The sequence below is a fragment of the Tiliqua scincoides genome, chromosome 3, assembly GCF_035046505.1.
Source record: "Tiliqua scincoides isolate rTilSci1 chromosome 3, rTilSci1.hap2, whole genome shotgun sequence".
In the NCBI taxonomy this organism is placed as follows: Eukaryota; Metazoa; Chordata; class Lepidosauria; order Squamata; family Scincidae; genus Tiliqua; species Tiliqua scincoides.
The window spans coordinates 100,779,103-100,804,568 of NC_089823.1; the positions used below are offsets into that span (position 1 = coordinate 100,779,103).

The 25,466-nt window shown below is 42.8% G+C and overlaps 2 protein-coding genes and 1 pseudogene across 3 annotated transcripts in view; 1 reads left to right on the plus strand and 2 right to left on the minus strand.

The window, feature by feature from the left end:
* Window positions 1-5,472, plus strand: part of LOC136644437 (fibroblast growth factor 14) — a 153,153-nt gene extending 147,681 nt beyond the window's left edge. For both annotated transcript variants that reach the window (XM_066620327.1, XM_066620326.1), the window contains exons 4-5: window positions 517-715; window positions 3,218-5,472. In XM_066620327.1, the coding sequence (XP_066476424.1) occupies window positions 517-715; window positions 3,218-3,354 (336 nt within the window). In that variant the 3' untranslated portion in view covers window positions 3,355-5,472. The remainder of the gene's footprint in view (window positions 1-516; window positions 716-3,217) is intronic.
* On the minus strand, window positions 2,455-2,575 carry LOC136646508 (5S ribosomal RNA; annotated as a pseudogene).
* A 14,400-nt stretch (window positions 5,473-19,872) lies between the features above and the next one.
* Window positions 19,873-25,466, minus strand: part of ITGBL1 (integrin subunit beta like 1) — a 181,236-nt gene continuing 175,642 nt past the window's right edge. Inside the window, exon 11 of the mRNA XM_066621650.1 lies at window positions 19,873-20,319. Within this exon, the coding sequence (XP_066477747.1) occupies window positions 20,228-20,319 (92 nt within the window). The 3' untranslated portion in view covers window positions 19,873-20,227. The remainder of the gene's footprint in view (window positions 20,320-25,466) is intronic.

The following is a 25,466-nucleotide window of genomic DNA, read 5'->3' on the forward strand; positions in this document are numbered from 1 at the left end:
CAAAGTAAATCCTTGTATATATAGGATTGCCACCCTTCTAGCCTACATACATTAGTTCATTGAGAGTCTTACCTTATGTACTTTGTGTTTTAAAACTGTTTTTCATCATTTTACTTATGCATTTGATATGTAACGGACACATAAAGTCAAATTTCAAATGATTAAACTGAGCTCTTTTGAGTCCTTATCTCAGCAGTTTTCAACCACTGTGCCATGGCATACTGGTTTGCCACAAATGAACTGCAAGTGTGCCACAGGAGTTTAAAGGAGAGTCATATTTTAGTAGGTCCATTGGGGGATGTGAGCCCATGGCCAGCAGTGCAGTGTGCCTTGTCAAAAAATTGATGGTGTGCCTTGATACTTTTAATGCTTCTTAGTGTGCCATAATATGAAAAAGGTTGAAAATTGGTGCCTTAACTCCTACCTGCTACCTGGGTTCTTGTATTTAAGTGGAAAAACAAAGCCCAAAAACAACTTCTTGGGAGTGTTGTCTAACACTTTCTCCTTCTCTCATAGGAACTTTTTACACCAGAATGCAAGTTTAAGGAGTCTGTTTTTGAAAACTATTATGTAATCTACTCATCAATGCTCTACAGACAACAAGAGTCAGGTAGGGCCTGGTTCTTGGGGCTCAATAAAGAAGGGCAAGTCATGAAAGGAAACAGAGTGAAGAAAACGAAACCAGCAGCTCATTTTCTACCGAAGCCATTGGAAGGTAAGCTTTGGTTTGGCAGAGTCAAAAGATTAAATACATTTCTTCACTCTCAATTGCAACAGGATACAGGTATATCATTTTGACTCGTGTGCTGCCTGAGGCATCTGGTGGTGACTGTGAGGTACAGGAAGCTGAACTAAATGGGCCTTTGGCCTGATCCAGCAGGGTTCTTCTTATGTTCTTAATGGATGAGTGGCTTGAAGTAACAGTTTATCATTCCTGAGTGCTACAGCCTGGCTAGAAGACATTACCTTAACTTCAAGGAGTATTTTGTGTCTTATTCTTTTCTGTGTCTGAACATGGAAAATACTCTTTCCCATGTTATTACCCAATCAGGATGTCACTGCAGAAAATGGTTCTGAAAGTACATCCTAGCATATAAAAAGCTATTGCAATATGATGGCTACAAGACTGAGCTATGAAGACCTAGTTTTAATGCCATATTAGTCAGGGACTTGGTAGGTGGCATTAGGTTAGCCGCTCTTAGGGCCCAATCCTATCCAACTTTCCAGCACTGGTGCAGCTGCAATGCAGCCCCAAGGTCAGGGAACAAATGTTCCCATACGTTGAGGAGGCTTCTGAGACTGTCTCCCACCACAGAATCCAGTGCACACCCCATTGGTATGGCTGCACTGGAACTGGAAAATTGGATAGGATTGGGCCCTCACAGGAAGTATAGGAATAAGGCTATTTTCTTACTGGGCTGTTGCAAGCATTACTGAGAAAAAATGTAGGGTTTGCTTAGATGTACACTAGAAAACTTTTATAATGATGATGATAGAAAATTCAACATATACAAAATAAAAAAAATTATTTTTCTTCAACTGCTTGTCTTAAATCCCAATATTATGGGTCCTTCTGCTGACTTAACTAGCAATCCATCTGCAGGAGGCCTTCTCTGTTGTTGCTGCAGATGCAGCAACAATGCTTGCAACACAGACACCAGCATGAACAACCAGTGATTGTGTACATGCATCACTGAAGCATGAGCCACCATTGGTATTTTGGCAGCAAGGGTGAGCAGGGAGGGGGAATAGGGACATTTTGAGGAGGAACCAGGGCATGTTAGGGAGGGAGGGGGTAGATCTGGTGGCAGTCATGTGAGCCAAATCTCATCCCTCATTGCACCTTGACATCTTCAGTTAAAAGACTTCTGGTGATAGGGCTGGTAAAGCCTTTTCCTTCAAAGAGCCCCCACCCATGTAGTAGACAGTACTGTGCTTGACGGACAAATAAACTAATGGCCCAATCCTATTAGGGTCCTACATCACCAGAACAAGCATTCTAGTGGCATAAGACCCTTTACAGCTGTCATAAAATGCTACGTACCGTTCAGCACAGACTTCCTGCCACCACCATGTTTATTTGGAAATAAATTCCATTGATTTTCCAAGTAAGTTCCCTTATTCCCAAGTAAGTTTGCTTTATATTACAGCATTAGAGCCTGCTTGTATATACATCAAAAGCAATGAAAGAAGGAATGTATTCTGAGTTACGTCAAACAAAGATACACACTTTTTTTAAAAAAAAGCTCTTATTAAAAACAGTATCAACTTTCAATTAAATAAATTATATTACAGCACACTTCACATATCTATGGGCTGTCATATGGAAGAAGGGACCAATTTGTTCTCAACTACCTCTGAGATCAGATGGGTACAAACTGCAAGAGAGGAGATTCTGGTTGGACATCAGGAAGAAATGGTTGGCAACCTTCAGCCTCGAAAGACTGTGGTATAAGCCTGCAGCACCCGGTATTCCCAGGTGGTCTCCCATCTAAGTACCAACCAGGCCTGACCCAGCTTAGCTTTCAAGATCAGACGAGATTGGGCATGCGCAGGGTAAATCTTGACTGCAGAGGTGGTTTAGCAGTAGAACATATTGTTGAGGCAGCTGGTGGATTCTCTCTCACTGGAGATCTTCAAGTACAGGCTTGGCAGCCACCTGCTGGAGATGCACTAGGACTTCATTTTTCAGTGTTCATCTCTTGATGTACCACTTCACATGGTCCACCTATTGGAAGTACCACCGATAGTAACTAGTGATAACATCATTGCCAGTTACTTCCGGATTGGGAGGCCAGACAGCATCAGTAAGAGGCTCAGGGCTGATGAGAGGGCTTTATTGAGTGTGCATAAAGTGCACTCTGGAGTTCTGCCCACCCGAACTGAGTTTCCTACCTCTGCTTCTCATATTACATTGCTGGTCTTGCTGTTGGGCGACAGGGGCTTGGGGGTTCTGCATGTACCATTGGACACCACTGAAATACCACCAAAGGTGCAGGTACCACTGGTTGAGAAACACTGCTCTAGGAGGATTTCCTGTTACAGGCAGGGGTTGGAGTAGATTATCATGTAAGTTCCTTCCACCTCTATGATTCTATAAAACAGGAACCAATTAGGCTGAAGAGTTTGATCTTCAAAGAAATGTTTGAATGATATTTGCTGGCATTCTTACTTATCCTTTCTCTTTTCCCCATTCTTCTGTTCTCTTTCCCTGCAGTTGCCATGTATCGAGAACCATCTTTGCATGATGTTGGAGAAACAGTGCCAAAAGCTGGGGTGACGCCAAGTAAAAGCACAAGTGCATCGGCAATAATGAATGGAGGCAAACCAGTTAACAAGAGTAAGACCACATAGCCAGATCCTCATGGGTATTGTGACTTTTTGAGCTCTCAGTACGGCTGAGCACTTTATCCTTGCAAGACTGTCTCACTCCGGTGTCTGCAGGTCGGCTGGAGGCAAGCAAATGCTTGCTCTTCACTGTTCCAAGCTAGGTGGTTGCAAGTGGATAAATCTCAACCTGTAACTCCTCCCACAGCAAAGAAGACACCTGGATAACCAGCTGAACTCAGACCATGGAATGCCCTACCAGATATGGAATGCCTTTTTAATATCTTTTCTGTGACTGTGACACCTCATGTGAATGACATACTTCACAAGTACACTTGATATCCTGCCTGCTGACAGTTACCCATAACCCCCCTTTTGAGTCCAGGAAACCCATGTGTTTTAAGTTCAATTTTGTAGCACACAAAACTAATAGTAATTTCTAGATAGATGCTGTAAACCTGTGCTATCATGGATTTTCTCTTCTTCCCCCTTTTTTACAAGGCTGCTCGCTCCGCTGTCTGTGTGACTCCTTTGCAGGGATTGTGTTTCTCTCAGATTCAAATGTTGCTGGTGGCTTAGTTTTGAAAAGCAATCAGGGAATCAGGGGAGCCTTCAAAACCTTATTAGGAATTATATCTGTCAAAGAATAGAATCATTGTCTCAGAGTTACAAATGGGGATTCAGCATGAATACACTTTAGTGTGTGCCTGAAGCTGGCATTATTGTGGAGGGAACAGCATCAAACATGGCCAGTCAACAATTGCTTGAGGCCAATGTTTGATGTCCCCTGGTAGTTTCTTTCTGTGTGCGTGTGTGTTTTATACATATCACAGGCTTACTGGTAATGGTAACATTTGCCTTGCCCAGCGAGCAAGACCCACATGTTTTTTGGGAAAGTGGGTCAAAAGAACTCTGTAGGCCTTGTAGGCCTGAATTAAGGCTCATTTTTCATCTACTAGTGCTCATTATTTAAAAGTCAAAAATAATAATTAAGACGAATGAGAATTGCGCTACCTAAATCCATATCAGAAAAATAGAATCCTTTTCCTGTTTTTAATGACTGGAACATTATCCTATTATTTTTGGCTGTAGTCCAGCAAAGCATGGGCAAGGAAGTTGTTGTTGTGTGTGTGTATTTATTTTATTTTATTTTTTTCTTGCAGCACCAATGCAAAGGGAAGTTACAAAATATACTTTAATATTTTCAGTGTTAAAAAATAGGGCAGTTTTTAAAGAAGACATAGTTAAAGAGTTCCTTTGTGTTTCTTTTTAAAAAGCTCAGCATGCAGAGTTCAATACTCAGTGTATTATTTCACCAGTACCCCACTACCACATCTTTCCAGCCAAGCTTTTTAGAATAATATATGCCCACCAAATTGCTAGGTTTATGGTGCCTTGCCTTGATCTCAGTATTATTTCCATTTTACCACATGAACCTAGGAAAATTCTAACATGATTATAAGGCCAAGAACTTTTTATCATTTGATTGCTTAATTAAAAAAAACCAAACACAAACTGCTGACCATTACTGCATATTGGTTAAGAGTTTGAAGCCAATTTAAAATTGAAAGGACAATGGCCACACATCTTTGAAGACACAGCAAAAATATTGTAAAAGATTAAATAAACAGGTAAAGAGTTTGAAAGTGCTTATTAGAAAACTTGATAAAAACAGAAGGCATGGTATGGACCAAAATGTATCTCAGTTCTGGGAAACCACATATGAGACTACTAAGTGTTCATTTACGTGCTTAATAGTTACTTATTTCTCATTTCATTTCAAAGACTGCATTTTCAGAATGGCTTTTAAAAATTGATTTACATTATCATACATTATGATCTTTTCAAAATTCTGCTTAAGTGGTTATAGATGGATTAACTCTTGATGCTTACAAAATTTTCATATCGGCTTCTGTTTTAATAAGCAAACATTTAATATATGTCCAAGTAGGCTATGTAAAGCTGCTTAATTAGAAATATACAAATTGCATTTTTGACTGTTTGATTTTTGTTGCATTTCCATGTAAGACAAGAGACTGTTTAAAGTTAGTTCTTTTTAAGCCACTTAGTGAAGCACATTAAAAAGTGTTATATTTTCAAGCATTTAACAAGACAAAATAAAAGGAACTCTGGAGGTATTTTAAAGCAGTGAAACCAATAAGTGCACAAAAAAATAAACCCTGATCATTCCTTCACCCAGTTGCTTCGAAGGAAGACATTTCTAAGAGGATTCACCTATGAAGAAGCCCCTTTCAATTTTGTCAGGATGGTTCCCCAGTACTTTGGGGGAAAGGAGTGACTTCCCAACTCTTTGATATATTGGATGTTAAGGGATCAGCAGGTGGCCTGGCCTACTCATGCAGGCGCTCCGTGTGCAGATTAACCCTGAAACTGAAAGTTTCTGCTCAGGTGTGTCAACTTCGTTTATTTTCTCCCACATGAAATGTGTTGTGTGTTCTTTCTTTCATGCCCCACATCCTGGGGTATGCTCCATGTAATTTTAAATTGAGAATTAAGTTTCTAAACTGTCAAATTAGAGAGAAATTCTGGAAAGTTATGAAACAGGAAAGCAAAATTTTAAAAAATTGGAGAGTATATTTTGCAAATGTTTGAAACCAATTTCATAATGTTGTTTTGGAAGATGAAGGCCAGCTTGGCATTTGCAGTTGCCATCAGGGTTGAGGAGGGGGCAAGGATTGAAGAACTTGTATTTATCAGTTCTTTACTCTTTACTCTTTACTCTTTACTCTTTACTCAGCGCGTGGTCAGTCTGTGGAACTCCTTGCCACAGGATGTGGTGCTGGCGTCTAGCCTAGACGCCTTTAAAAGGGGATTGGACAAGTTTCTGGAAGAAAAATCCATTATGGGGTACAAGCCATGATGTGTATGCGCAACCTCCTGATTTTAGGAATGGGTTAAGTCAGAATGCCAGATGTAGGGGAGAGCACCAGGACGAGGTCTCTTGTTATCTGGTGTGCTCCCTGGGGCATTTGGTGGGCCGCTGTGAGATACAGGAAGCTGGACTAGATGGGCCTATGGCCTGATCCAGTGGGGCTGTTCTTATGTTCTTATGTTCTTATCAGCTGATGCAACTTATTTTAAAAGGCTAGTCAAGAAAATAGCCCAGCTGTGTTTTAATCCAGACTACGTACAGTGCATCATAATCCTCCCAACTTGCAGGGAACACAGGTTTAGGACAGTAATTCCATGAAGCTGGCTACTTCTTACCTTTCTGTGCACAGAGAAGCTTTGGGGTGCAAGCAGACTCTGAAGAGTGGGACTGATAAATTTCCATCAGAAACCTACTTCATTTCCAACATTCAAACTCTCACCCTCGGATTTTTATTGCTGTGCTAACCAGTTGACTGGTTAATATAATAATAAGTCAGACTTTATTTTTGTAACTGATTGGTACTGTACTGTAAGTAGAACACACACCCTTTTGGTTGTCATCTACACAGGTTGTCTCTGTGGGTGTTCTCTTCTCTGACTGAGACGGTTTTAAACCAATTTCTTTGAGAATCTATTTCAGCATAGCGGAGAGGGTTATTTGTTCCTTGTGCTTTGGTTACTCCTTTATGTTTGTCTCTTGTCTCATCTGTTGCATGGGAAGAAGATGGTAATGATGAACTGCATGTAGTAGGCTGTATGTATCAGACCTGTTGGTATGTACTACTTTACTGACATACATATAAGCAACGAGTTTGTCTGCATTGTACAGTTTGTGTTTATTACCATTTAGTTGTATACACAGATGCAACATATTGAATAAAATATTTATATGAAGGCATATTGAAAAAAATTATATATATATATATATATATATATATATATATATATATATATATATATATATATATATATATATATAAAGTTTGTGCAAAGTAACATTGTTTTGGCTGCAGTATAACAAAACATCATGTAAATAGTTTGGCAAAACTCAATTTTCTCTCCCCTTGATCATGCCAAAGAAAAATTAGCTCCTTAATATATTACCTCTCTTGCTATTTTCCAGGACAAGATGTCACAGTTTTGTTCCCTCTCAGATTAATTTTGCTGTCAAGTGAAACTTTCTTTTCAACTGTCTGTTACTTACTAAAGAACTGTACAGTAAACCTGATGGAATCAATTTGTATTCACAGATTGTGTGTGTTGTACTTCCATGTACACCATATATTTGAGTCTCAACTGTCTCCCTTTAGTTTGCATGTTTTGTCCTCTCTGTTGTGTTGACTTCATCTTAATTCTCACATGAGTTGCTGAGGTATACAAGAGGAAACTGTCACCAGCTAGGAGCAAATATGATAATAGGTGCAGTGCTAGTAGGGAGTCAGGCAGCCATTCACCTTAATCCAGAGATTTGTGCACGCTCATGGATTTCCTCTGTAATAATTATATCTGTTTGTAACATTGACTGTGCAAAAAATTCACATGTGTTATCCTGATGTAAACCTTACAATAACTCTGTAAGGTAAGTGTGGTGACCTGTATTTTGCAGCCAGAGAGCTGAGAGGCTGAGAGAGAATGCCTTCCCTACAGCTCACAGCCCAATCCTGAGCTACCAGACACACAGGGCTGCCACAGCCAAAATGGCTAACATGGCATCCTGAGTATGCCAGGGCACTAGCAGGACATTCTTCCCCTTCCCCCAAGTAAGGGAAATAGCCCTGAAGTGGGTTCTTGAGCTGCCATAGAATCAAGGTGTCCCGTGTCGGGATAAGAAGCCCGACATGGAGCTCCAGAACCAGAGGGGCTGAGTTCCACGGATCCCGTACTTCTCCCACTCTGCTCCTTCCCCCCCAACATGTCTTTCCCCCACTCTTCGCCTGCCCTGGAACACTTCCTTCCCGCCTCTCCGCTGCCCCATCCTACCTCTCCACCACCCAGCACTTTGCATGGAGCACCAGGTAGAACTGCGGGCCCTGCACGGTCTCATGCTGGGCTAGCTCCAGCACTGGGCCTGCGGTAAGGCTTGCAAACATGCCTTATGGCACATTTGCAACATTGTGTGCCGGCAGTGAGCTGGCATGAAAAGATCTGGATTGGTCTGGACCGATCTAGATCGGTCTCTTATCATTGATGCTACCCTAGGTCTTGAATAAGCAATTCATGTCAAAAGAGGGAGCCCGGTCTGCTGAGATAAATGGGAAAGCCAGTCTAGATGAAGGCGCTCTGCAGATTTGTTAAAGGTCACCTATCCCCAACACCAGTGGTTCTCAAACTAGAGTGTCTTGACACTCCAGCCAGAAAGCCCTGACCTCTGCTCCCTTAAGGGGCGGGGAGGGGGGAAGGCAGTGATGTAATCAGCTGGATCGCACCACTTAGGACGGTCGCAGGGGTTTGCTGCCACTTACCAGAGCCTGCAACAGCCTCCCAGTGGTGCAGGGAGCCACCACGCCAGCATCTGCAGGGCTCCCCATGCTGCGGAGATCCTCAGAATCGCAATCATGACCACTTTTGGTTTTGTGTATGCAAAATCATAAGTGAGCGCGATTTTTACTGACTCTGCGGCTCCCCACACCCACGGGAGGCTGCTGCATGCTCTGGTAAGTGGCAGCAAGCCCCTGCACCCTTCCAAAGCAGCACGATCCAGCAGATCGCATCACTGCTTCCCCCTGCCCCTACACACCCTTATTTGCGGCTCAAACTCTCCCTGAGTTTGATTGAGAATTGCTACCAAACACCATTGGATATAGATGATGGGCAGCTGAAGATTTTACAACCATGTCCTTTTAGCAGTTGGAATTAAAAGTTCACTTTTACTTTGTTGGTAGGAAGAATCTAGTCTCAATGCATGAAAAATGTGCTGTCAAATTAAGTACCATTTTTTGTTCCATTTACAAAGCATCCCAGACACATGCAGGAAAGCTTATTGGTTCATCAACATTTATATTCTATAGGGACTAGATAGGAACATGTTTGTATCTCACTCTACATTGTGCATTTTCAGTTTTTCTAGTTCCTTTCAAACTGACATAAAATATTGGTATTAAAGTTACGTTTTCTTGCATCTACATGTGTCAACGTGTTGGATTGTATTACCCAACTGCAAAATATTCACAACGCTGAATGACTTCTTATCACTTGAGAACAACTCATCCTGCATCCCTTTTACCCATATGGGGCAACGTTGTCACTTGCCACTGCAGTCTCACATTAGATGAAGTATGGCACAGAAATAGTTGACTGTTTCAAAGTAAGCCAGTAAAAGGCCATGAGTCATTAAAAGGAAATGAAATTGTAGTTAATTTAATTTTTCAAATAAATTCATATTCTTGAGATGCTTTTCAAACTGTTCATATTTTCTTTCAGGATATTTAATGCAAATATTCAAAGCCAATTGTGGTTGAGGGTCAAACTCTATAGAATGTCAGAGATCTGGGATTAGCTCTTTTTCTTTACCTCTAAGCTGCCAGTCTGATCAAGCAGAGGATGTGTAGCCCTTTCATCACTTCTAGTGAACAATGTAGGCTAGGGTAACATTGCAGAGGAAGGATTAAACACTCGTATTTGCATTAGCAGCCACAGACAACTGCTTGGAAGTAAAGAAAAAGACATTAAAGGCGCTTTCTAAATAACCCTGTAAATGGCTAAAGGGGTCCATAGAAGGACATAAAGATGCTGTACTACTCACAAAATTGCACTAGGAGGCACGATACAGCTGAAGCTCAATTATCCGCGGAGTTGGGCACAACTCCAGCCATGAAAATCACTAGGTTTGTCTGCCTAACTTTGTCTCACGGCAGCCCATTTTTGATTAGTCATAATTTTACCAAGTTGTCCCCAAAAGCTTACATGACTGACTGCCCAATCCTCTCCCCTGCCATACTGAAACATACAGTCTTGCCATGGAAGTGCACACTGCATGCTATGGTAGGGGGTGACCAGGAGGCCTGTGAGAGGTAACTGAAAAATATTTTTTCCTCATCTCTGTAGGCTCCCAGCGGCTTATGGGTCTGCTCAGACGTCTGCCAGATACATAGCTAGTACAAGTCCACCGTATCCATCTTCCCCTCCCTGATATGCTCCCCAGTTCCTCCTCCAAAACACCCTGTAACTTCTCCTCCCACCATTGCCCACCCCAGCAGTGGCTGGGTGCTCTGGTGGCATGTGTGGAGGGTCACTAGCCACTTGCACTGGTGGTTCCATTGCAAGTGGTGTTGCTGCATGTAGCAGTGCCAACAGACAGGGCCTCCTGCTAACAGAATACTAGTTCCATAAATGGAAGGTGCCTGCAGGACTGGATCCTGAGCCACACAATCATTCTTAGTAGGGGTAATAATGTCTGTAGAATATGGACCAGTCTTTGGATAACTCAAGGAAACCACGCAGGTGCTAAGTTCCTGCAGTGAGCAGGGGGTTGAATTAGAATACTTCCAATGTCCCTTTTGCCTCTTAAAATTCTATGGGCACAATCCTAACCCCTTATGTCAGTGCTTTCCAGCACTGACCTAAGGGCAGTGCAGCTCTGTGGTAAGGGAACAAACATTCCCTTACTTGAGGAGGCCTCCGTGAGTAACACCAAACTGCAGGATACAGCATTTGTCCCATTGGCACAGCTATGCCAGTGCTAGAAAGCACTGACATAAGGGGTTAGGATTGCGCCCGATGACTCGTGACACTTGATATAAGGAATACAACACAAGAGCAAAGCATTGGCATCTGTCTTTCTAGAAGAGTCATTTCTATCAAGGGAAACAGTCTACTCTTACAGATAATTAACTGGGTTACTTTGTAGTATCAAGATCATCTTTAAAAAAAAAACACAAATGAACAATACTGGAACACTTTAGTTTCACTTTAGTTACATTTTGGTTTTCTGTGTACCAGTTGAGTACCAGTCCTACATATAGAAGGAGTGAATGAATGAAGAAAGAAAACCGTTCACAGTAAATGGAGTGATGGTTGGCATAATTAATACAAACAAGAAGAAAACACGTAGCCATGTTATTCCTTTCCAACAGTCATATCTGGTTACTTATGTGAGTCATCCGGCTGGAGTTTGACCCCATTGGATTCATCAGTTTCCCCCCCCCTCTCAACTTAATATTGTGAGCTGTTCGAAGAGGTTCTGTCTAGGTTTAACTTTTCATACTTGAAGGCATGAATTTCAAACACACCTGTCTGCCACTGACCTTAGAGCTAGTTTCAGTAAACACTGAAGAAAAATTATGTCATGACATCCAACGTGACTAGCATATTTCCTAGCCCAAGACCTTGAAGCTTCTATCAGTACACAAACTGATACAACCTGGAAGGCTCCAAGTCTGTAAATTTGCAATGTACATAGGAGTACATGTTGGAACTAATGACTCCTGTGCACAATGAAACTCCAGGCATATGCAGGGAACATTCCTTGGATAGACAAGAATGAGAAGCTACTCCGCCTACTACGTTTGGTATGCGTCCCCCCCTCCCGTAAAAAATATAATGTTACCACCAAGGAATTCTACTAAGCCTGTAAGCCTATATACATTTACTTAACAGGAGCAATCATTGAATACAATGGTATTTTCTCTTCAGCAAACATATATAGCAGTGGTTCTCAAACCTTTTAGCATCGGGACCCACTTTTTAGAATGACAATCTGTCAGGACCCACCGGAAGTGATGTCATTAACCTGGGAGTGATGTCATGGCCGGAAATGACATCATCACGCAGGAAAATGTTTAGCACACCCATTCGACACAATCAAATCCAATCAATTAAGTAAATTAAAAGTTTACAATAAGTTTAAAAATTAATTTAAAATAAATGAGAACACTACTATCCTTCCCAAGCAGTTGCTCGTTTGTTTAAAAATAATTTCCCAAACATCCCAAAGGCTGCAATCCTATCCACACTTACCTGGGAGTAAGCCCCACTGACTATCGTTGTTACAAGCATATGCACAGTAGCCTGTTAAAAGGACAGATGGATAACATTTCCCCAAATGCAGTCACATACTATTGTAGCATCAAGTTTAATATATATAAAATAAAATACACATTGAAATGAATGGGGACCCACCTGAATTTGGCTCGCGACCCACCATTTGAGAAACACTGATACATAGGATTGCACTGTTAGCTTTAGTTCCTGTTTTAAACAGTTGTTCCATAAGGAAGTCCCATGCTGATGGAGCACCTTCTCACATGACCATCTAGCCCATTCAGTCCGCTTGTTCAAATCTGGCTTAGATGCAGTCATGGGAAAGCAGCAACATATGCAGCATTCCTGCAACATATGAATCAAGCTACGAATATTCATCCTGCCTTTTTTTAATACATCAGCAAGGCCATGGTTAGATGACCAAACGGGTTTACAAAACCATGAATATCTAGTACATACAAATATCGCTACAGGATGTGTTGATGGTGTCTGCCCTACATGCCTTTAGAAAGGGATTGGGCAACTTTATGGAGGAAAAGTCCATCCCAGCTTACAAGCCAGGATGGCAATACACATCGTTCTGGTTTTAGAAGTAGGCTACCTCTGACATGCCAGATGCAAGGAAGTGGCAACAGTATACAGGTATATCTTCTTGTCTCGTGTGCTTCCTGAGGCGTCTGGTGGGCCACTGTGAGATACAGGAAGCTGAACTAGATGGGCCTTTGGCCTGATCCAGCAGAGCTTATGTTCCTATGTCCTTATTTTAGAACAGTCTCTAGTCAAACTCTCCAGCATTATTTTAAATTATGGCTTCACCATCAACCTACTGATAATACTGTATCAAGATATTTTGAAAGTGTAATAGCTGGAATTCAAAGATGTCACAATACAGCTTGGAGGAATATCTGCTTGATTATGCAGGCACATAGCTCAAGTTAATAAATTATGCGCAGACATTTAGAGGTCACTGTAGCACTGTGTACCTGTGTATACAGGCTCTTATAAGAGTTCAGGCTTATGCTGTTAAGGGGCAAAAGAAATGTCATATAACGAGTTGCTGTGTTTTGTCGGGGATGTGATTTTCAGAACCTGAAAATTCCGAATTCCTGTAGCAGTTTTGCACCTGAAATATATGACATTTTTACGACAGTGCTGCTTTCCCATTTAAACCGTACATGCTGTTTCTATAAAAAAAAAACCACCAAAGATTCTAAAGTAATTCAATTTTTTGCAATTGATTCTTCTTTCAGAGTTATGGGTGAATTTGTAAGCTGAATATGGATATCTAAGTTGCAACAAAATAATATATTAAACATCTATATTTGAACATAGTGTTTTCCCAAACATTTCAACAACTTGCAGCATTTTTCACAAAATGTTAGCATTTTTGAAAAGAAAATGTATGTTGTTTTTTTTGCTGAGGAACTAAAGGGCTGCCAAATTTTCATGTACAAAAAGCTATTCTATGTAAATAAAGCAGGGAACTCCCCAAGAGTTGTGCATTTTTTTTTTTTTCATAATTCATTCTGAAGTCCACACTGAGTAGCATTTCACCACTGGAAAAAATAAAATAAAAAGATTGTTCCTAAGATTGGTTATTTGCATTTACTCTGATAAACCTGCAATTTCAATTTGTTATGCTCCAAATACACACATGATTATACTGTACAGACCTTTCTCCTGTGCCTGATCTTCAGGTTCTTCTAGTTAAAAAAAAAATGGTATGATTTGCTAAAAATGATGTTCAGTGACATAGGGCCAAATCCTATCCAATTTTCCAGTGCCGGTGCAGCTGTGTCAATGCGGCATGCACTGCATCCTGTGGTGGGGAGACAGTCACAGTGGCCTCCTCAAGGTATGGGAACATTTGTTCCCTTATCTCAGGGCTGCATCGCGGCTGCACCAGTACTGGAAAGTTGGATAGGATTGGGCCCACAGTAGCTGCTAACACATGGGTGTCCAAGGTTTTTGGCAGGAGGGCCACATCATCTCTCTGACACCGTGTCGGGGGCCGTATTAATTTACATTTCAAATCTGAATAAATTTACATAAATGAATATATTAAAGATGAACTTATATGAATGAATGAAGGTCTTGCAATAGCTCAAGGCCTATAAAAGGCCTTGCACAAAGCAAGGCTGGCCTTTCCTTTGCTGCTGCTGCTGCATCACAGATGTGAAACAGCAAGCAAAGGAGGGAGCCCTCATCCCACAGCTCACTCGAGAGGCCAAACAGTTGCCCCCACGCTGAGAGCAGTTGCGTCGGGCCAGTGTGGACTCCAACAAATCTCCGGAGGGCCAGAGGCTCATTGGAGACTAGGGGCTCCCTGAGGGCTGCATAGAGAGGCCTTGAGGGCCTCAAGTGGCCCCAGGGCCGGGGTTTGGGCACCCCTGTGCTAACACATGATTCATATCATGAATCTAATAGACATCCTCAACAAGGTTGTAATTGAACGGTGTGGGGACTGTAGCAGTGGCAGAACGTCATCAGCAGGGCTGCTCTGGTGCTGCCTTTGAAACTTGTTAGGAACTTAGACAAGAATCAGCATTGGGCTCTGCAGGAGGCAAACTAAGGAATTTGGCTGAGCACATTGCCTGGACCACTGTCTTTCCCAATGGTGATAGAGTTCTTGTTACATTAAGGCAGTGGTTCTCAAACTCTCAGGGAGAGTTTGAGAACCACTATGTCTTTGCTCAGAAGGCAGGGGGGGCAGGGGAAGGCAGAGATGCGATGCCCAGCATCGTGCCTCTGATCAGGGCACAGGGACACGCTGCCACTCACCGCCACCTGCAGCAGCTTCCCAGGGGTCCGGGGAGCCCAGAGCCAGCCTCAGCAGGGCTCCCCATGCAGTGCAGAGCCCTCCAGAAGATGATTGCGACCACTTCCTATTTCTTGATCACAAAGCTCGAAGTGGTCATGATCGCCTTCTGGAGGGCTCTGCGCTGTGAGGGGAGCCCTGCTGAGACTGACGCTGGGCTTCCCCGACCCCTGGGAGGCCGCTGCAGGTGGCGGTGAGAGACAGCGCGCCCTGATCAAAGGCACAATGCTGGGCATTGGGTCTCTGCATTCCCCTCCTCCCCACCCCTTAAGGGAAAACAGCACAGGGCTCTCAGGCTGGGGCGTCGCGTCGCCCCAGTTTGAACATCACTGCATTAAGGGCCCAATTCTATCAAGGTACTATGTTGACAGATCCCATGATCCACCCATATTAAGTTGTTATATAAGAATAAGGGGCAGGAGAAGAACATACTCAAGAGATTTAATTTTACTTTATTGCTTTATAATCTTTCTGGGGCTTGGCTATGTGGTAGAGGTGGGGGAATAAGCTCCTTCACTACACCCCTGATCCTCATACATATAAATGTTCATGTGCTTTACGTCAAAGATCATGAAGTAAATATTCCTAATGTGACATGACAAGATCATGAGTACAGACAGGATAAGAAGCAACTATATATTTATACATTTTAAAAAATTAATATGCCACATCTGCAGAACTTGTGACCTGTCAAGCAAACAAGAGCAGGGCTGGATAAACGTTCTGATCTTGCTGCCTGCCTAGGACTGCTAACAGGAGGGGTGTCGCATGTCACCTTTAGATATAGGCTGATGGGTTCTGAGCTGTCTGTGACAGATCAGGAGAGAGATCTTGGGGTGGTGGTGGACAGGTCGATGAAAGTGTCGACCCAATGTGCGGCGGCAGTGAAGAAGGCCAATTCTATGCTTGGGATCATTAAAAAAGGTATTGAGAACAAAACGGCTAGTATTATAATGCCATTGTACAAATCTATGGTAAGGCCATACCTGGAGTATTGTGTCCAGTTCTGGTCGCCGCATCTCAAAAAAGACATAGTGGAAATGGAAAAGGTGCAAAAGAGAGCGACTAAGATGATTACGGGGCTGGGGCACCTTCCTTATGAGGAAAGGCTACGGCGTTTGGGCCTCTTCAGCCTAGAAAAGAGACACCTGAGGGGGGACATGATTGAGACATACAAAATTATGCAGGGGATGGACAGAGTGGATAGGGAGATGCTCTTTACACTCTCACATAATACCAGAACCAAGGGACATCCACTAAAATTGAGTGTTGGGCGGGTTAGGACAGACAAAAGAAAATATTTCTTTACTCAGCATGTGGTCGGTCCATGGAACTCCTTGCCACAGGATGTGGTGCTGGCGTCTAGCCTAGATGCCTTTAAAAGGGGATTGGACAAGTTTCTGGAGGAAAAATCCATTATGGGGTACAAGCCATGATGTGTATGCGCAACCTCTTGATTTTAGAAATGGGTTATGTCAGAATGCCAGATGCAAGGGAGGGCACCAGGATGAGGTCTCTTGTTATCTGGTGTGGTCCCTGGGGCATTTGGTGGGCCGCTGTGAGATACAGGAAGCTGGACTAGATGGGCCTATGGCCTGATCCAGTGGGGCTGTTCTTATGTTCTTATGGCAGGTCACAGGACTTGGTTACCAAGATATGTTTAGCCTGGTGGATCATAAAATGTTCAGGTCACATGTGCAATTCAGGGCTAGCACACAAGGTCAACTTATTTGGGAGCTATCAAGTGATCAGCTCATTTCTGCTTACCTGCATTGTTAGCGAATACATTCAAACAGACCTTTATCATCACCAAGCTGTCAACCGAGCTGTGATAGACCTTTATCATCACCAAGCTTTCGACCAATGGAAATGTTATGGACCAATTATAGTCATGAAATGGCTATAAGAGCCCTGTAACGTTATGTTTACAGAGAGATTCAAACCATCAGTTCAAGTTCATTGTTAACATTAGATGCCAGTTCACTTAACACTGAATTATTCTAATATGAACAAGGTTGCTACCTTTTCATTGTGGTTTAAAGTCACATGGAAACCTTCAGCAGCCCTGACTAAGCTCTTATCCTACAGAAAGCATGGCATCTCTAAATAGTATTTTTTTAATTATATAGATAAAATCACACACTGACATTTCGGATAAGTGTGAGAGCGCTGCGCACACACACACACACACACACACATCTAAAGGCAAATAATAGACTTCACACTATGATAACTGCTCATCCAGTCTTTTCTTTTTTACTTGAATTAAAAATAGCACCAGAGTTAAGGAGCCTTTAAAACTATGGATTGTGCCTACACTATACAGTGGCAAAAAAAAATCCATTGAAAGCCATTGGAAGCCTTTTTTTACTACTGTAAATAGTGAAGGAAGCATCATGATCTAGATTGGAGCCATGGCTAGGGCAAAATATTACAGTCCTTTTATCTCCCTGCCATGGTTTCCCTCTAGATCAGTTTATACAAAGGTTGGAACCACTGTAAGTATTTGCCAGGGGCAAAAACCAGGCTGTGATTGTGTCACAGAGCCATTCTGGGGCACAGGGAGATCGACAAGGGGCCTCGGGCTCTCCGCACCCTCTGGAGAGCCATAGAGACCCCCCAAGTATAAACATACAAACAAATTAAAAAAAAAATTCATAATGCTGGTGCGATTCCGGAGGTGCTGGTGCCTGCCCTGGCAAATACTTACAATTGTCCCAACTTTCATGTAAAGGTTGGGAACCTCTGGTCTAGATCTTTATCCCTCTCACTTGGCAAATCTGTAGGACTTAACTCACCCAATCACCACAAAGTCCTCTCTCAATATCTCAATATGAAAAACAAATGCGCATGTACAAAAAGCACCATGCACATGCTGTTGTACTCATTAGCTAGTTTGCTCCCTCTGCTGAAATAGGTGACACGGTCCATCGTCCTCATCAGGTATAAACATGTGCATCTGTATTATGCACCCATGCTGTTCATCTCTCTGCCTCTGCCTCAGAGTCACTAGATATTCTTTACGATGATCTATGCACAGCCAGAGCTGAACTGGGTTTGAATGTGCATCCATGGGCACACTGAAGCTCACAGGAAGCTGTGGCTGTGTGTATGCGGTGGTAGCTGAAATCTACGAGAAACCTCCTACAAACCAGAAGAAACATCCATTTTACAGTGCTGCTTAAAGAAATGACATTAGTAAACCAGTTATGAAAGCTCTCTTCATCAAAAGCCTGCGCTTGGGCTGACAAGCTTCTGATCAGTTTGGGGGCCATCATCTTTTCATTTACTTCAGCAGATTTTGAACATACGCATGGATATTTTGTGATGGGTCCTTTTGATTATGCCCAGTGAACAGGCCTGAAAACAACTAAAAGCACGAATTACCTACAGAGATATTATCTTGTTATTTGTGCAGGCAAATAATCAGTTACATAATATAATTGGCAATGATTCATTGCTACATTGCTAGGCACATATTCAGATAATATGGGCTGGTGTTAGTTTCCCACTTAGCTTTGCCCCAACAGTTCTCGCACTTTTTGCTGCCTCACTCTGAGCACTTCCAAATTCCAGAAAGTAGGCACAAACATCTCAAACTTGTGTCAGCCATGCATTGGTATTTGCTGCTTTCTGAGGTGCACCTGTTCCCTGACTGAGATACGCCATGAATGGGAATTGCATACGTTGATTTGTTGGAGGGTGATGAGCAGATTGATATGGCAGGAAGCTGGACTGGATGATCTTTCATTCACTTTCAGCATTTCACTTGCATGAGTCCTGTGGGCCAGTGCCTGCAAAACAGCTGCCATCAGGAAGTTGCTTCAAAATCACCCCCAATGGTAGGTGTCTCCACATGGACATCCTTCTGTGCACCAGCTTGCCATGTGGATCAAGCAATGTTTTCTGCACACTACTGTCCTTTTTTTTTCAGGTCTCTGGTGGCACCAGTAAAAAATAGGCAGACAAACCAGTGCTTGTGTTTCATAGTAAACCACTTTTGCCACTCCACATCTGTTTGCCTGGAAAAAGTTCAGACAATCTATGGAGGCAGACCTTATATGCAGAGCTGCAGCCAATGTTTTATAATTTTGTTATTCTGTTCAAAAGTTGCACACTGGATGCAGAAAAAGTGATTTCCAAAAAAAAAAAAAAAAATACCCACCTTGCTAAACATTTGCTCTCCGCTCTTTGGTGCCATTTGATGTCTATCTCTGCTCTTTGGGGCTGTTTTCTTCCTCTGGTGGTTGCTGCTTCTCGGTGTCATTTTCCTCTTCCTCCTTTGCACTTAACATCCTCAACCTTATTTACCTACATCACTATTTCACCCTATTGCTGTGGCAAGCAACTGGAGCTTGCTTACAAGTGTTCCTGATATCATCATTTCATAGATAGTGTCATGAGAGCATCAACAAACATCACATGGCTCGGCTCAGCCAGCAGGACTGTGGGTAAAGGATGGCAAAGAAGATGGACAAGAGCAAGGAAAAGGACAGCATTGAACCAATTGAAATGTATTTACAACATGTGCCAAAAATAGTGGATATGAAAGACAGTCATAAAAAAGAACGTAACAGTCATAAAAAACAACGTAAACAGTTTCAGCTAAGCTCTAATGTTATGAAAAGAGGCAGCACCTTCGTGCAGGAGGAGACTTCCTCACATGCCCTCCTCTCTGCTCCCATCCCTGGGTGTACAGGGTATTGTGATAAGCAATGTTGTGTGAGATGAAAGGCAGAAAAGAAGTTTCTAGGTGTGTATATGTGAGACTGCCAGGACCAATGAGGCCATGCTTTACATTCCCCATCCAAGCTTTGGAGCTATGAGACATTCCAGAATGAGCTTGACCCTATTTATAACCAAAACAATGCTGATGAAATAATGAAGCAGCAAGTCAATCACCAAGTACATTACACAATGCATCTTGCCTGAAATTTCCAGCAAATATTTTTTATAGCACTTTATAGAATATAGTACTGTATTCTTGGATGGAGGAGAGATTCTTGTCCTGCTCCTACTGATTGCAGTGAGAACAGAATCAAAACATCTGATAGGTGTTTTAAAATTAAGAACAAAATATTCTGTTGTGTTACTTATTTCTAGCAGTGGATTCATTTTTTTTTGTCTTGCATGTAAGTACTCTAGCAGCCTAAGTGTAAAAAACAAAATAAAAAAGAGAAATTCTCCAATCTTCAGTTTTCCATGGTAGCGTTAGGGGTATTCTGTCCCCAGCCAGATTTCACAAGCATTTCCAGTCCAACCATCCCAGCACTCACAGTTGCCACAGCTACATATACCATTTCCTGGAACAAAACAACATAGACTATAATTATCCATAATTGAAATGTACTGCATCAAACATGTGTTGCTCTCTGAAAGTAACAACAATAAAATGGCTTCATTTTCCCGGTACGTTTTCTCATTGTGGACAGAAGCTTTACATTTGATTAAGTCACCAAAAGGCCACTGTTTCAAACTGCTGATGATTTTGTTGGTTTTTAGCAATGTCATAAAAAAGTAAATATTCTGTATTAAGCCATCAGAGTTTTCATCCTTCTGCTTTACAGCCCAATACTAAAGGTAGCACTGTCACCACTATATCTTGCGGCCCTGCAGCAGCCACCCAAGGTCTCCTCGCAGGAAGGGGACTTCTGTCCCCTTCTTCTGGGAAAAGCCCCAAGCCCCACAATGTGGCTTTTCAAGTCTGTGCTGGCTCTTTTGCCGGTCCAGACTTGAGAGACTCCATTTTGGGCCTTCTGGCACGACATAGAGTTCAGGATCTGGTGGATCCTGACCACAAGCCAAGACGTGTTTTCTTACTTGTGAGTAAACAATTAGTTTTGCTTTCCATAGGGCTCAATACATTCATCAGCTTGGAGGGAGGAACTTCCTCCTCAGGTGATTTTGGGGGGCTGCGTTCATCAGATCAGGACCATTCTGGTGGTGTTTCCTCTCAACCTACCCTTTCCAATGGACTAAGGCAAGTTCACCTTTTTGCGAGTAAACGCACAATATGGCTCAGTTTAACTTTCCATAGGACTCCATGCATTTTTGTTTTCTGCTTTTTGGCCATAGCTTTTGATACAATGGAGATATTTCACTCCAGTTTTTTTTCACTGCATTCTGCTGTAAATTCCACAACCAACAGCATATAGCATAATGGATAAGGTATATTTGTCTAGGAGGAGAGACCCAGAGTTTGGTTGCCATTATAAAAAATGTTCTTTCAGCAGTGGTCACCTGCATCACTTACAAAAGCTTAAAAAAATGACTTTTGAGGATAGTCTTCTTAAATCCTGAAGTGGGGACAGACTTCATTTCAGTGGAAAAGCACATCCTTTGTAACTAGAAAGTCCCAGATTCAATCCTTAGCATCTCCACATAGGGCTGGGGAAAATTTCTGTCTACAAACCCTGGAGAGCCACTGTCTGTTTGAGTCATAAATAGTGACCCAGACAGAGCAGTGGTCTGACTTGTAGAAGGCAGCTGAATATATTCATTTCTACCACATTCAGTGGCTAGAGGAAATCCAAATCTTTCTCAGAAGACTTAGAGCATGAATCAGTTCATTTCAAGTTTTACGTGAAGGTGATCTTACTCAAAGGCCTATAGCAGGGGTGCTCAATATGTCGATCGCAATCCACCGGTCGATCACAAGGCAAAATGAGTCGATCGCAGGCTTCTCTCCCGTCCACACATCCCTGGGAGTGAGCCCCGCCCTGGGAGTGATGCATCCCTGGGAGTGAGCTCCTGTCCACGCATCCCTGGGAGTGAGCCCCGTTGACTCTACTGGGGCTGACTCATGAGTAGACCTGGAGAGGAGCCGCTGGCAGGCTTCTCTCCTGACCATGCATCCCTGGGAGTGAGCCCCGTTAACTCTACTGGGGTTGACTTACCTTTCCCCTGTTTTTGCACTGGAATGTATGGAGATCTGCCCCCCCCACTTCCATATGTTGGTTCTGTGTGCAAGGGGTTTTGCACTGGTCTTGCTGTGATGTCTATATAGAGATCTTCCCTCCTCCACACCTTTCCCCTGTTTTTGCACTGGTCTGTATAGAGATCTGCTCCCCCCCCCCCTTGTATTGGAATTGAGGAAGATCTGGTGAGGAGGTAGATGTGGTGTCAGCAGTGGCCCCTTTAAGGGTAAGACCTGGGCATCCAGCAGAGTGTGCTGCACAGCTGCAGCCACTTGAAGGCAATAGGACCCTCAGGGATATAAGAGCACCTGAGGCAGGAAGGGCTCCACTTATTTATGTGAGTCAGCCTTTTCCTACATGAAGATCATTAAGTCCAAGTACCGGTCTACCATGACTGATGAACATTTGGAAGTGTGCTTGAGGCTGGCTGTCAGCAGCTACTGTCCGGACTATGCATCCTTGGCTGATTCACTTCAGTGCAAGTCATCAAAGTAAACTCAAGTAATTACAAAAAATGTTTATAGTTAATTATGTTGTGTTGTGCAATATTGGCTCATGTGGTTATGCAAGGTACACCAACATACATTGTATACATAAATGTTAAATGTTATGATGGCGTGAGCATTGTAAAAAAACTCTGGTAGATCTCCAGGCCTTGCTGGGTTTCAAAGTAGCTCTCGAGCCAAAAAAGTGTGAGCAACCCTGGCCTATAGGATGTGGTTCAAGAAAACTGGATTTTGACATGCACATTAATTTTCTTATGGCTGAAATCCTATGACACTTTTCTGGCAATATGCCTCACTGAATACAGTGGAATTTACTTCTGTGTAGATATGTATAGGATTGTGCTGTAATGGTCTGCATTGTATTAAGTCAAGATGAACTGCGAGCCCAATCCTATCCTTTATTTTTTTTAGATGAATGACATGGATTCTGCTGCATCTTGCAACAATAGAAGTGTTACATGCATTAAAACTAATACAATATGGGGAAAACACAGGGCTTGTTCATATCATGTTAGATTCTCAAAAGCAAGGAAATCTTTGCTCTATTGGTTTCTCCCAAAACTTAACTGCAGTTTCAAGGTCAAAACCTGAAATTTCAATATAGAACTTGCCCTCCAAACCGTGTATGTTACTGGTAAGCAACAAGAGCTTCCATGCCATGGGGCTTCCTTCTTCTATCCCATCACTTGATATCTACCAATCTGCCCATTTTCTGTTAGGCGTCTGCAGTCTGTGTTTCTTGGACAGAAGACAAATAGGCAGACCTTTAGTTGCCAGTCATTGTCTCTCAAGGAAAGCTGTCAGGCTTCTTGACATCCCCACAGAAAGTGTCCAGACATCAGGGCACATGGCTAGATGTATGGCTGTGGGCTAAAAAAAATACTATTGACCTCTCTCTCTCTCTCTCTCTCTCTCTCTCTCTCTCTCTCACACACACACACACACACACACACACACACACACACACTTATTTGCTCTCCTAATAAATTTCATATCACAGTATGTGCTCCATAATGATGAGATACATTCAATAGTGGCCTGAGTGGATCGGTTGCCTGAGTTGGTCAGATCCTCTGTCCTGTTAGTATGTATTCCTTCCCAGATAGAAATAAAATGCAATAAAAACCTTTTGCAAGGCACCACACAAGAACATTTAGGTTCTGATGAAAAAGAGAAAAGAAAAGCCAAACTCCATGATATGGGCAGGGTAGTGCTGAAAAGGTTAACCTTGCTAATACTCATTCTAGTTGGTTTAGTTTGGTGGGGAGCCAGAATACTACATAAGTACATAAGAACAGCCCCACTGGATCAGGCCATAGGCCCATCTAGTCCAGCTTCCTGTATCTCACAGCGGCCCATCAAATGCCCCAAGAAGCACACCAGATAACAAGAGACCTCATCCTGGTGCCCTCCCTTGCATCTGGCATTCTGACATAACCCATTTCTAAAATCAGGAAGTTGCGCATACACATCATGGCTTGTACCCCGTAATGGATTTTTCCTCCAGAAACTTGTCCAATCCCCTTTTAAAGGCGTCCAGGCCAGTTGCCATCACCACATCCTGTGGCAAAGAGTTCCACAGACCGACCACGCGCTGAGTAAAGAAATATTTTCTTTTGTCTGTTCTAACTCTCCCAACACTCAATTTTAGTGGATGTCCCCTGGTTCTGGTGTTATGTGAGAGTGTAAAGAGCATCTCCTTATCCACTCTGTCCATCCCCTGCATAATTTTGTATGTCTCAATCATGTCCCCCATCAGGCGCCTCTTTTCTAGGCTGAAGAGGCCCAAACGCCGTAGCCTTTCCTCATAAGGAAGGTGCCCCAGCCCCATAATCATCTTAGTCACTCTCTTTTGCACCTTTTCCATTTCCACTATGTCCTTTTTGAGAAGTGGCGACCAGAACTGGACACAATACTCCAGGTGTGGCCTTACCATCGATTTGTGCAACGGCATTATAATATTAGCTGTTTTGTTCTCAATACCTTTTCTAATGATCCCAAGCATAGAATTGGCCTTCTTTACTGCCACCGCACATTGGGTTGACACTTTCATCGACCTGTCCACCACCACCCCAAGATCTCTCTCCTGATCTGTCACAGACAGCTCAGAACCCATTAGCCTATATGTGAAGTTTTGATTTTTTACCCCAATGTGCATGACTTTACACTTACTGACATTGAAATGCATCTGCCATTTTGCTGCCCATTCTGCCAGTCTGGAGAGATCCTTCTGGAGCTCCTCACAATCACTTCTGGTCTTCACCACTCGGAAAAGTTTGGTGTCGTCTGCAAACTTAGCCTCCTCACTGCTCACTCCTGTCTCCAGGTCATTTATGAAGAGGTTGAAAAGCACCGGTCCCAGGACAGATCCTTGGGGCACACTGCTTTTCACCTCTCTCCTTTGTGAAAATTGCCCACTCACACCCAATGACACTCTATGTTTCCTGGTCTTCAACCAGGTCTCAATCCAGTGCAGGAAGTGGTGTTATGTGTTTTTACACATTACTCCAACTCTTTTGTTATCCTCAAAACCAGGGGTGCCCAAACCCAGGCCTGGGGGCCACTTGTGGCCCTCAGGGGCTCTCAATCCGGCCCAAGGGGAGCCCCCAGTCTCCAATGAGCCTCTGGCCCTCCAGAGACTTTCTGAAGCCCGTGCTGGCCCGACGCAGCTGCTCTCAGTGTGAGGACAACTGTTTGACCTCTCACCTGAACTGTGGGACAAGGGCTCTCTCCACTACTTGCTGTTTCACATCTGTGATGCAGCAGTGGCAGCGAAGGAAAGGTTGGCCTTGCTTTGTGCAAGAAAAGGCCTTGACCTACTGCAAGACCTTCATTCATTCATATAAGTTCCATCTCAAATATTTTTTTATGTAAATTTATTCAAATTTTAAATGTAAATTATTTTTTTTTCCCCAGCCCCTGACACAGTGTCAGAGAGATGATGTGACTCTCCTGCCAAAATGTTTGGACACTCCTGCTCAAACAATGTTCTGAGGTGACTTCAGCTCAAAGACTGTGACATGACCC